This window comes from Tetrahymena thermophila (assembly GCF_000189635.1).
Source record: "Tetrahymena thermophila SB210 genomic scaffold scf_8254684, whole genome shotgun sequence".
Lineage (NCBI taxonomy): Eukaryota > Ciliophora > Oligohymenophorea > Hymenostomatida > Tetrahymenidae > Tetrahymena > Tetrahymena thermophila.
In genome coordinates this window covers 3855-16942 of record NW_002476450.1, presented here as the reverse complement: position 1 = coordinate 16942, position 13088 = coordinate 3855, and the positions used below count along the sequence as shown (strand labels likewise).

Below are 13088 nucleotides of genomic sequence, written 5' to 3'. Positions count from 1 at the left end.
TTTACAGTTGATAATTTCTCTTGATTTTAGAAACTTCTCATTATTACTTATAAAATAAAGATATTTTAAATAACATCTTAAAAGCTTTAACATCATTTTTTTCAAAAGAAATAAATCAAATTTACTCTGAGCTAAAAATTAAATTTGTTAGTTGAGTGCAATTACTCAAACCTAATCCAATATTTTATGCTCCTTTATCACCGATTTCATTGCCCCTTTTCAAATAAAATAAATAAATTTATTTACTATTTAAATTTGTTTTGAAATTTAAATCAAAATCTTTAAAATAATTCAAGCTTTTTTTAGTTAGCAATAAATAAATAAAATATAATTTTACGAAATGTCAAATTTGAGATTAGTTAGGAACTTGAAGTTACCAAGTGCTGCACCAATAGTAGAAGCTCCATCATGCCCAATTTAATTGTAGCTTTTATATTTGCAAATCACGTTTAATTAAAATTTAAGACATTTTATAAATTCAAATTTTTTTTTAATTTAGTTTAATAAAATGGTTTGACATAATTTTTTAAAAGTTATAAATTAAATAAATTACCTTATGTCAAATTCTAAATTTGTAAGTTGAGTGCAGTTACTCAAACCTAATCCAATATTTTATGCTCCTTTATCACCGATTTCATTGCCCCTTTTCAAATAAAATAAATAAATTTATTTACTATTTAAATTTGTTTTGAAATTTAAATCAAAATATAAAAAATAATTCAAGCTTTTTTTAGTTAGCAATAAATAAATAAATAAAATATAATTTTACGAAATGTCAAATTTGAGATTAGTTAGGAACTTGAAGTTACCAAGTGCTGCACCAATAGTAGAAGCTCCATCATGCCCAATTTAATTGAATCTTTTATATTTGCAAATCACGTTTAATTAAAATTTAAGACATTTTATAAATTCAAATTTTTTTATAATTTAGTTTAATAAAATGGTTTGACATAATTTTTTAAAAGTTATAAATTAAATAAATTACCTTATGTCAAATTCTAAATTTGTAAGTTGAGTGCAGTTACTCAAACCTAATCCAATATTTTATGCTCCTTTATCACCGATTTCATTGCACCTTTTCAAATAAAATAAATCAATTTATTTACTATTTAAATTTGTTTTGAAATTTAAATCAAAATCTTTAAAATAATTCAAGCTTTTTTTAGTTATCAATAAATAAATAAAATATAATTTTACCTAATGTTAAATTTGAGATTAGTTAGGAACTTGAAGTTACCAAGTGCTGCACCAATAGTAGAAGCTCCATCATTCCCAATTTTATCTCCGCTTTTATATTTGCAAATCACGTTTAATTAAAATTTAAGACATTTTATAAATTCAAAGTTTTTTTTAATTTAGTTTAATAAAATGGTTTGACATAATTTTTTAAATGTTATAAATTAAATAAATTACCTTATGTTAAATTCTAAATTTGTAAGTTGAGTGCAGTTACTCAAACCTAATTCAATATTTTATGCTCCTTTATCACCGATTTCATTGCACCTTTTCAAATAAAATAAATCAATTTATTTACTATTTAAATTTGTTTTGAAATTTAAATCAAAATCTTTAAAATAATTCAAGCTTTTTTTAGTTAGCAATAAATAAATAAATAAAATATAATTTTACGAAATGTTAAATTTGAGATTAGTTAGGAACTTGAAGTTACCAAGTGCTGCACCAATAGTAGAAGCTCCATCATGCCCAATTTAATTGTATCTTTTATATTTGCAAATCACGTTTAATTAAAATTTAAGACATTTTATAAATTCAAATTTTTTTTTAATTTAGTTTAATAAAATGATTTGACATAATTTTTTAAAAGTTATAAATTAAATAAATTACTTTATGTCAAATTCTAAATTTGTAAGTTGAGTGCAGTTACTCAAACCTAATCCAATATTTTATGCTCCTTTATCACCGATTTCGAAGGGCTAAGCGGCTCGAGTGGGCGAGTCGGAGGGTCTTAGCAGTGATATCGGGGGTTCGAATCCTATACCGCCCCCTTTATTTCGAAAAATTCCATGTAAAAATGTGAATGTTACCAGCGGTCTCCTTGGTAGGAGGGAAGGGCCAAATCTGATAGGAGGTAAAGAGGAGGCCCCATTCTGAACAGAAGATCTGGAATACAAATGGGAAGCGAGCATAATGAGTAGCCAAATCATGGAAGATTAGTAGAAATGCCATTAGGGTGTAGGTGACCCTTCCCTTCTAATATATTACCCACAATTATATATAAATAAATTGGTATACGTATAATAATAATGTATAAGTAATTATATATAGGGCCCCTATCCCGAGTGCATGTCACCATGTGCGAGTATGTATGTATGTATGTATCACCGATTTCATTCCACCTTTTCAAATAAAATAAATCAATTTATTTACTATTTAAATTTGTTTTTAAATTTAAATCAAAATCTTTAAAATAATTCAAGCTTTTTTTAGTTAGCAATAAATAAATAAATAAAATATAATTTTACGAAATGTCAAATTTGAGATTAGTTAGGAACTTGAAGTTACCAAGTGCTGCACCAATAGTAGAAGCTCCATCATGCCCAATTTAATTGTATCTTTTATATTTGCAAATCACGTTTAATTAAAATTTAAGACATTTTATAAATTCAAATTTTTTTTTAATTTAGTTTAATAAAATGATTTGACATAATTTTTTAAAAGTTATAAATTAAATAAATTACCTTATGTCAAATTCTAAATTTGTAAGTTGAGTGCAGTTACTCAAACCTAATCCAATATTTTATGCTCCTTTATCACCGATTTCATTGCACCTTTTCAAATAAAATAAATCAATTTATTTACTATTTAAATTTGTTTTGAAATTTAAATCAAAATCTTTAAAATAATTCAAGCTTTTTTTAGTTAGCAATAAATAAATAAATAAAATATAATTTTACCAAATGTAAAATTTGAGATTAGTTAGGAACTTGAAGTTACCAAGTGCTGCACCAATAGTAGAAGCTCCATCATGCCCAATTTAATTTCCGCTTTTATATTTGCAATTCATGTTTAATTAAAATTTAAAAGATTTTATTAAAACTTAATATATATACTGTGACAGCAGCCAATTTTTACAAAATTATATATAAAAAATCATTATGAATAATTATCAAATAAACAAAATTTTTTTACTCTCAAAATTTGAAAAAAGGTTTCTGTATTTTGATTAATTTTTGTAAAATATAAGAAATCAAATATAAACAAAATAATTAAGATTTTGAAAAAAAAAATGTTCATTAGTAATGTAAAAATTATTTGAAATATCACAAATCATATATGATATCATGATCTGTGATATTTCAAACGCTGGAACAGCTATATATTGAAAAATAATTTTTTAATATATAAACATTAATCAACAAAATTTACACTGCATTTAAAGTTAAAGTCGTGAGTTTAGTACAACTACTAATACCTTCTGCAATACTCGATATCCCTCTGTCACCTAATTTATTTTTCCTTTGCAAAAAAAGATTTTTAATAAATAATTAAAATGCTTCTTAAATAATTCAATAAATATAACTGAATGTGCTAAATATAATTGAAATAAAATTACCAAAGCTGCAGATTTAAGTTATTAAGTGTTTTGCATCTATGTAATACTTTACAAATCCAAACCGAACCTTAATCTCCTAATTAATTTCCACTTTTATTTATTATTGAAAATAATTTAGTTTAGATATTGAAAATTTTTAATGAGTTTGGAAAGATGAATTTAATTATATTAAAAATAAATAAATCAATTAAAAAAAGTATACTCTAAATTTAGCTATAAACTGTTGAGATTAATAAGATTACTCATAGTTTCTTCTAATAGGATATCTCCTTAAGCTACAATATCATTTAATCTTTCAAATTAAAAATAAATCAATTAAATACCAATAGTTAGTTAGTTTTATTTTACCTAAGTTCTTGACAATCATGAATAATCTAAAAATAATTTAGGAAAAACAAAATTTGGGTGTATTTTTAGTCATTGCTATTTAAATAAAATAAAATTATAACTATTTTAATTAATTTAAATTATTAAATTAACATATAAATTAATATTTTATTTAACATAATTTAAGATTCAAATTTTAAAATTTTTATAAATGGTAGAAATAACTAGAGTAAGAAAATAATGCTATAATTTATTAAACAATTTGTTGAATATATTAAGATTTATTAAAATAAAAATAAATTTATTTACCTCACATTATTACCAGTTTCAACAAAATCCTTTATGTAGTGATATTTAGCAAATAATTAATTTATCTAATCATCTGAAATATTTTCCTTACTAAATATTAGATTGATAGAAAAAATTAATTATGTAATTTAAGATAATAAAGTTAAATGATTACTTAAGATTTAATACTAAAGATTCTAATTTTTAGCATTATACTAAACAATTGTTAAGTTAAGCAACTTATTCGTTACTAAGAGTACAATTTCTATTTATTTTATAAATAATAATAAAAGAATTTAATTTATGAATAAATTAATGAATGAAATTTTATTTAATCTTAATTTTGTAATAGAAAAGATAAAAAATTTAAAAATATTTATTTTTATTAAAAAAAATATTGCTTATTTTGATAAATTTATCATTAAATATGAATGAATAAATATTTATGTATATATATATATTTCTTACTTTAATTGTAGGTCAATATGAGTTAGAGCATTCAAGTCAGATTTCATTAACTGTTTGTTTAAAAAAATGATTTTATAATAATAAACAAAATGAATAATGATGGTTACATCTTATAGAATACTTAAAGATTTATTTTATTACATCCTTTTTTTTTATTGATTTTCCATTTATATTTCTTTGATTATTTATTTATTTATTAATTAATTAATTATGATCAGAAATTAATAATTTTGATTTATTTAAAAAAATTATTGATTTTCTTTTTTAAATATTCTTATTTACTTTGTACTATTCTAAAAAAATATATACTGTAGATTCTCCTATATTAGCACCCATAAATACATATTAACACCCATATTTTGATAATTTTACAAAAATTTGCCTAAATACATAAAAAATAAATTTATTCTAATGAGTACGCATTTCAATTATCCTTTATATCTAATCTCTAATTCCTACTATATTTTTAAGTAAATATTTTAAATAAAGATTTTAAGATTTAATAACTAACTTTACACTAACTTTTTTGTGATTTCTTTTTCTAAAAGTAAATTTATAAATTAATTTATTTTATTCATTTTTTTATTCACTTATAATTAATTAAATTTCCATGGGTTGCATTCAATATTAAAAAATAAATAAATAAATGATATAATAGATTAAATATTACAAAACATTAGAAGAAGTAATTATTTATATTTTCATCAATATACTTTAAATGTATTTTTGATAATATAAAAAGTTCTTAAACTCTTCGCTTTAATCTCATTAGATTCTCCATATTGATCTGAAGTATATTTGATTTATAAACATTATTTTTATTACTATTAACATTTTCTAAATTTTTTCCTTTCAGTTTAATAAAAATTTTATTTTTATAATAGAAATTATCCCTAATTTATTACTTTTTTTTTACAAATGTTTTTAGTTTATTTAACTTAATTTCCATTTAAAAATTTTTAAATTCATTATCCATTTTTTATTATTTGATAATTTTTTTTCATTTTTTCATGTAAAACTTTTACTTGATAAAAACTGTTTATTAGTTTTGGATTGTGATATTTTTACTTATAAAATTTAATTTAAAATGATGAAACTCTATTAAGTTGTTATTGTTTTTTATTTGATTTACTTTTCTTTTTCTTTTTTATTCTACCTGTGTTTATTTTTCTTCTATCTATCTACCTAATTTAATTAATTCTTTTATTTTCAATATTTTTTTTATTATTTATTAATTTATTTCTTATTATTTCATATTTTTTCTTCATTTTTTCCTTCTAAAATCATAACTAATTAATTATATATTTTTTCTTTAATATTAAAAAGTGGCAATTAAATTGGTGCTATCAGTGTATAAAGCTTAGGTTCTGCTTTAGCAAATTGCACTAATCTCTCAAATTTGACACTTAATCTTAGGTAAATTCAGTTCATTTATTTTATATTGTGATATTTTTACTTATAAAATTGAATTTAAACCAATAAAACTCTTTTAATTTGTTTATTACGTTTTTTATTTGATTTACTTTACTTTATCTTTTTTATTTTATTTATGTTTATTTTACTTATATCTTTCTAAATTAACTCATTTTTTTATTTTCAATATTTGCTTTCACTATTTATTAATTTATTTCTTATTATTTCATATTTTTTCTTCATTTTTCCTTCTAAAATCATAATTAATTAATAAAACATTTTTTATTGAATATTGAAAAAAGATGGAATCAAATTAATGATTAAGGTACATCAGGCTTAAGTTCTGGCTTAGAAAATTGCACTAATCTCTCAAATTTGACACTTGATCTTGGGTAAATTCAGTTCATTTGTTTTTAATTGGGATAGGTTTGCCTATAAAATTGAATTTGAAACAATAAAATTCTTTTAATTTTTTTATTAGCTTTTTATTTGATTTACTTTTCTTTTTCTTTTTTATTGTACTTGTGTTTATTTTCTTTTATCTTTCTAAATTTAAATCATTTTTATTTCAACATTTTTTTTATTATTTATTAATTAATTTCTTATTATTTAATGTTTTTTCTTCATTTTTTCTTTTAAAATCATAATAATTAATTATATATTTGTTCTTTAATATTTAAAAAGATACAATCAAATCGGATAAGAAGGCGCATCAGGCTTAGGTTCTGCTTTATCAAATTGCTCTATTCTCTCAAATTTGACACTTGATCTTGGGTAAATTTAGTTTATTTGTTTTGGATTGTGATATATTTACTTATAAAATTGAATATATATATAGCACGCTAGCTAGCTAGCTCCCCTTCTTAGGGGCTTGTGCCATATATTTTAGGATTTCTCCGATTTACTTTTCGGAGGAAATTTTTAATTAATTTTTTTTTTAATTGAATATAAAACAATAAAACTCTAATAATTTATTTAATAGTTTTTTATTTGATTTACTTTTCTTTTTCTTTTTTATTGTACTTGTGTTTATTTTTCTTCTATCTTTCTAAATTTAACTCATTTTTTAATTTTCAACAATGCATTTTATTATTTATTTATTAATTCATTTCTTATTATTTCATATTATTTCTTCATTTTTTCCTTCTAAAATCATCACTAATTAATGATATATTTTTTCATCAATATTTAAAAAGATCCAATTAAATTGGTGACTAAGGTGCATCAGGCTTAGGTTCTGCTTTAGCAAATTGTACTAATCTCTCAAATTTGTGGCTTGATCTTGGGTAAATTAAGTTTATTTGTTTTGGATTGCAATATTTTTACTTATAAAATTCAATTTAAAACTCTAATAATTTGTTTAATAGTTTTTTATTTGATTTACTTTTCTTTTTCTTTTTTATTGTTAATTCATTTCTTATTATTTTATGTTTTTTCTTCATTTTTTCCTTCTAAATAATCAATTAATTAAATATTTTTTTCTTCAAAATTTAAAAAGTGGCAATTAAATAGGTGCAATCAGTGCATCAGGTTTAGGTTCTGGTTTAGCAAATTGTGCTAGTCTCTCAAATTTAACCCTTCATCTTGGGTAAATTGAATTTATATGTTTTTGATTGTTATATGTTTACTTATAAAATTGAGTTTAAAACAATAAAACTCTTATAATTTATTTTTTAGATTTTTATTTGATTTATTTATATTTTTCTTTTTTATTGAACTAGTGTTTATTTTTTTTCTATTTATCTTAATTTAACTCATTTTTTTATTATTTATAAATTTATTTCTTATTATTTCATGTTTTTTCTTCATTTTTTCTTTCTAAATTATAACTAATTAATTATAATAATTTTTTCTTTTATATTTAAAAGATACAATAAAATTGGTCAAGAAGGTGCATAAAGCTTAGGTTCTTCTTTAGCAAATTACACTAATCTCTCAAATTTGAAGCTTAATCTTGGGTAAATTTAGTTTATTTGTTTTGGATTGAGATATTTTTACTTATAAAATTCAAATTAAAGCAATAAAATTCTTTTGCTTGTGTTTATTTTTCTTCTATCTTTCTTAATTTAAATCATTTTTTATTTTCAATATCTATTATTTATATTATTATTTATTAATTTACTTCTTATTATTTCATGTTTTTTCTTCATTTTTCCTTCTAAAATCATTACTAATTAATTACATAATTTGTTAATAATATTTAAAAGATACAATATAATTGATCATTAAGGTGCATCAAGCTTAGGTTCTGCTTTAGCAAATTGCCCTAAACTCTCAAATTTGACACTTGATCTTGGGTAAATTTAGCTTATTTATTTTAGATAGCGATATTTTTACTTATAAAATTCAATTTAAAACAATATAATTTTTTAATTGTTTATTAGCTTTTTGTTTGATTTATTTATTTTTTATTATGTTTTTTTTTATTAATTTTAAAAATAATTTTTAATTAAATAATTTTATTTTATTCAATTTTTTTTTGTATTTTATTTTTTTTTAATTTAATATAAAAGTGGAAACTAAATCAATAAATAGTAATAATTGAAAGTAAAAAGCAAGTGTCTTAAATCAAAAAGATTAGTTTTCTTTACAATAAACTTCTTATGATGGTAAGTAAGTGGTGAAAAAAGAAAGAATACATTTAAAATATTTGAATAATACAAAATAATATTTTTTATTGTATTATATTTTTTACAAAGATAATTTAACCTAAAATATACATAGATATATTAATTTATTATTATTTTTATATTTATGAATATTATATTTATTTTTGTTTGTTAATAAATAGCTTATTAACTAAATGAAAATTTAGAAATTAAATTTACATAAATAAATGAATTTCTGTAATGAAAACCAACCCTCAATTTAGACCAAAAACAATCAAAGCTTTTAATCTTAAATATTATCATCTATCATATTAAGGGATTTGAGGGGTTAAAAATTGCAATCCCTAAATTTCTATTTATTATTTCTTTAATACCAATAAATATAAAAAAAATATTTAAAAAATAAAATATATTTATCCCACCTATCACACTGTTAAAATTTAATATTTGAAATTAAAATAAAATAATTTATTTATTTCATTAATTAATCTACTTTATTGTAGAAAATCAAGGAATAAAATAAATTCTTACTTATCCTCATCTAAAAGAATACAAAACCTTGAAGTGATTGATAAATAATATATTTTGTTATGATTTTAAAAAAGACTTTCAAAAAATAATATATTTAATGAAATCAGATATTTTCCTTGATTAACCAGATTCTATTTTTAAAGTTTTATATATATATACTAATTAATTTTTAGATTAATTGGCTTAAAAAATAAAGATCCATCTATAAACCTTATATGAAAACATAATTAATTTTTGCTTTAATAAAGGAGATAAACTGAAAAATTTTAATAATAAATGGAATATAATACCTAACTAAATAAAATAAATATGCCATGCAAAAACAAAAAGATTCAAAAATTCACAAAATATATATAAGCTAGCAAAATTTTCTAACAATTTATTATTAAATTTAAAGATTTCTGACTTTTTGGATGATGTAATTTATGTTTATTCTTTGAAATATCAATTCAGATATTTATGAATTAGCATTATTAGAAATATTTATCCTATCAATCTCTCTCCAAAAGTATTTATTATATATCAATCCAATCAATCAGTAAATATCCAAAATATTTTACACTAATTTTTTAGTTTTAAGAATTTTGTTTCTCATTTTCAAATTTGAAGCTACTTAAAACTTATAATTATCTACTTTTCTGTTTTAAATTTTTGAAAAATATGTGAATAATTAAATAAGAATTTTTTTCATTAATTATTAAAATAAATAATCAAATTATGAGCTAAATTATTTAGTAAATGTAGAAGATTTAATTTAAGATATTTAGCAATAAAGATTATTTGAAATTAATTTAATTATATTACTTAATATTAAATGATATGCTTGAAAGATTCGTGCATTTTGCTAATTAAGAGCATAAATTAATTGCAGTCTAATCATCAATTTAAATCCAACTTTTGATAATTAATGCAAATTATTTAAATATATTAATTAATAAAAAATTAAATTAATTATAAAATATTTATTTTATAAATTATATTATAAATATCTGAATAGTTTGAAGTAAAGATAAATTAAAATTCCTTCGTTTATTAATAATTATTTCAAATAATTAGTGAATTTAATATAAATTAACTATTTTGTGATAGAATCAATTACTATTTTCATAATTATTTTTAAATGAAATAAGTTATTTCTTTTATTTATTTATTATTTGAAATCCATAATAAATTTTATTGAACTAAATAAATAATTAATAGTTTAAATTTGAAAAAAAAATCATTTGTTTACTTTAATTTCAGATTTAAACTTTATAGGTTTATGCAATTTGATAGTTAATGACCTAAATCTAGAACACTCTTTGAGATTTTATTATAACTTATTTATTATAGTTAAAATTAAAATAAAAAATTATTTAAAAGCCAAATAAATAAAAAACAAAGATATGGAAAAAAATTTTAATTATTAAATAAATATCAACAAAAAAAATAAATAAATTCAAAATATTTTAAAGATTGCCAAAACAAAAAATTAAATAAACATGTTTGATTTAAATATAAATAGAATTCTTTATAATAAACAAACTATTTATATAATTTTTACCCAAAGTCAAGAGATAAAGCTAATAAGCACTTGTTAAAGCTTAAAAGTGATATTCCTTAATCCCCAATTTCATTGCCACTGTAGAAATTGAATAAAAATGAACATTAATATTATCTATAATTAACATAAATTTATTGTATTACTAAAGATATACTGACAAGTTAGAGATATTAGTGCATTTAGCTAATGGAGAAAATAAGTAATTTGCAACTTAATTTCCAATTTTATTATTACTTTTATTATTAAAATATGATCAAAAGATAAGAAGAAATTACTCAAATAAAAATAAATTAAATGGAAATTTAGATAAATCTAAATTAAATAAAATATTTTTTATTTAAAAAACTAAATTTATGATTACTTTAGAAAAAGTTGTAAATCTTTGAGATTTATGCAGTTAGCTAATGCGATACCTAAGTTTTATGTACCTTAGTCACTAATTTAGTTAGAGCTTTTTATTTATTAGTTAATTAAAAAACATTGTATGAAATTTTTTTGAAAATTTAATGATAAAAAAAAAATATATTGCTCAACCTATGAGTTTTTAAGATATTTAAAATAAATAAACTTTTTATTTACCTTAGATCAAGTGCTAAATTTTAGAGATTTATGATATTTGTAATGGAATTACATAATTATAATGTACCCTAATCACCTAGCCTGTTATAGCTTTTAATATATGATAAAAACATATTTAAAAGATTTATTTAAAGTATTTTTAAAATATTTAGCAAGAAATATCAAAAAGATAAAAAGCATTTTTCTAATTAATTTAAAAATTAAATTAATTTGCTTCATTAATAAAAACAAACAAATTATTATAAATTTTTTATGCAAATTATTCAATTTTAACAATTATTTAGCAAATTGATAAATTCTAAATCATTAAAGTATTTTTAAAAATTATATGAATGCTCTCTCTTATATGTTTTTTGTATATTTAATTTACTAATTAAGGCTAAAAAGAATTCTTTATTAAAGATTTTAAAATTAAATTAAAATATTTTTATCAAACAAACTATTTTTCTTTTTTTACTAGAGGAAAAGATTAAGCTTTTAAATATTTGTATTTTTTTCTAGAGCAGAACCTAAAACTTGAGCGTCCTTATCTATAAATTTACAATCACTTTTGTTAAATTAATATAATGATATGAGTTATTTAAATTAACTAGGATGAATCAATAATTAATGCAATAAAAGTTACAAGTTAATTATTAAATGAATATGAAAATCAAAAATTAATATTGAAATAATATTAATAAATTTACTTTAATCTCAAAGCTAAAGTTGATATATCCATACAGTTTGTTAAAACATGACTTATATCTTCTGATAAATTTTCATAAGTATTAAAGCTTCTAGATATAAATTAATAATTTATTTCAATTAATATTGAATTTAATCAGAAAAAATTTAACATAAATTTGTTATCGAAGCTAAAATAAAAAATAGCAAATAAAAATCTAACAAAAAAATATTTTTATTATTTAATTTTTTAATATAAAACTTAAGCTATAATAATAAATAAATAATATTTTTTTACTATGATATAAGTTCCAAATTTTATAATTTTGTCTTTTAAGCTAAAGATGAAATCAAAAACTTAAATCTCTCTTCATTTTGTTTATTTATATACCTTAATTTTACAAAAATTATGAATGATGTTCAGTTAGTTACAAATAGAAAGAAAAAAAACTAAATAATAAAAATTCAAAGAATATTTACGAAAAATAAAGACTCAAATCTAAGAGATTATGCTAATTTTGTAAAGGAATTTAATTTTATTAGGTTTAGTAATCGAAAATGCTTTCCTTGACATATTCTGACCTTAATTATAATTTTAATAAAGATATTAATTAATTGAGCTAAAATGAAAAATTAAGTTTAAAAATATATAAAAATATTTGCAAAATAAGTGATAGAAGATTAATTAAGATTAAACATGAAGATAAGAATTTTTATTATTTTATATTTATTATTAATAAGTGAATAAATCAAAATAAACCATCTAGAAATTTACTTATAAACGAAGCTCAAAACTAAAATTTAGAGATTAGGTAAATTCAATAAAGCTGCGCCAGTTTCAATTTCATAATCAGATTTCATTTAACTATTTATTAAAAAATAAATTAAATACTTTGATTTTACTTTTAATTTTAATAATATAATTAAAACTAAATAAATAATAATTTAAATTATAAAATTAATAATATATTAAAATTTATTTTTAATAAATAGGAAAAAAAAGTTATTCAAAATTAATTTAAAAATAAAAGATAGATAGATATATTTGCATTTAAACGTTAGTTAAATTTAGTGTAAAGTTCAATTAAAT

General features: G+C 19.0%; 5 protein-coding genes across 5 annotated transcripts in view; 1 reads left to right on the top strand and 4 right to left on the bottom strand. All coding sequences in view use genetic code 6, as the record gives it.

Annotated features, from left to right (window-relative positions):
* The window catches only part of TTHERM_01465230 (hypothetical protein), a gene marked incomplete at both ends in the record, with an annotated part of 5510 nt that extends 2485 nt beyond the window's left edge, over positions 1–3025 (bottom strand). The window contains 12 exons of the mRNA XM_001013413.3: positions 126–215; positions 338–427; positions 554–643; positions 770–859; positions 986–1075; positions 1198–1287; positions 1414–1503; positions 1630–1719; positions 1846–2211; positions 2484–2573; positions 2700–2789; positions 2916–3025. Of these exons, the coding sequence (XP_001013413.3) occupies positions 126–215; positions 338–427; positions 554–643; positions 770–859; positions 986–1075; positions 1198–1287; positions 1414–1503; positions 1630–1719; positions 1846–2211; positions 2484–2573; positions 2700–2789; positions 2916–3025 (1376 nt within the window). The remainder of the gene's footprint in view (positions 1–125; positions 216–337; positions 428–553; positions 644–769; positions 860–985; positions 1076–1197; positions 1288–1413; positions 1504–1629; positions 1720–1845; positions 2212–2483; positions 2574–2699; positions 2790–2915) is intronic.
* Positions 3026–3317: 292 nt separating this feature from the next.
* On the bottom strand, positions 3318–4824 carry TTHERM_01465220 (kinase domain protein; the record flags this gene model as incomplete). The annotated part of the gene is made up of 8 exons (XM_001013412.2): positions 3318–3477; positions 3575–3664; positions 3777–3866; positions 3923–3997; positions 4211–4300; positions 4365–4454; positions 4658–4707; positions 4765–4824. 8 exons carry the CDS (start codon positions 4822–4824, stop codon positions 3318–3320), a joined length of 705 nt encoding a protein of 234 aa, XP_001013412.2.
* A 436-nt stretch (positions 4825–5260) lies between these two features.
* On the top strand, positions 5261–8677 carry TTHERM_001463252 (hypothetical protein; the record flags this gene model as incomplete). Its single annotated transcript, XM_012796959.1, has 10 exons — positions 5261–5342; positions 5400–5449; positions 5984–6073; positions 6373–6462; positions 6755–6844; positions 7267–7356; positions 7569–7658; positions 7939–8028; positions 8278–8367; positions 8584–8677. Exons 1-10 carry the CDS (start codon positions 5268–5270, stop codon positions 8675–8677), a joined length of 849 nt encoding a protein of 282 aa, XP_012652413.1. The 5' UTR covers positions 5261–5267.
* A 1771-nt stretch (positions 8678–10448) lies between these two features.
* On the bottom strand, positions 10449–12859 carry TTHERM_001463241 (hypothetical protein; the record flags this gene model as incomplete). Its single annotated transcript, XM_012796958.1, has 10 exons — positions 10449–10509; positions 10754–10831; positions 10897–10986; positions 11115–11204; positions 11333–11422; positions 11790–11879; positions 12022–12111; positions 12297–12389; positions 12479–12580; positions 12774–12859. 10 exons carry the CDS (start codon positions 12857–12859, stop codon positions 10449–10451), a joined length of 870 nt encoding a protein of 289 aa, XP_012652412.1.
* A 146-nt stretch (positions 12860–13005) lies between these two features.
* The window catches only part of TTHERM_001463230 (hypothetical protein), a gene marked incomplete at both ends in the record, with an annotated part of 494 nt that continues 411 nt past the window's right edge, over positions 13006–13088 (bottom strand). The window contains one exon of the mRNA XM_012796957.1: positions 13006–13088. This exon is cut by the window's right edge and continues 121 nt beyond it. Coding sequence (XP_012652411.1) covers positions 13006–13088 — 83 coding nt within the window.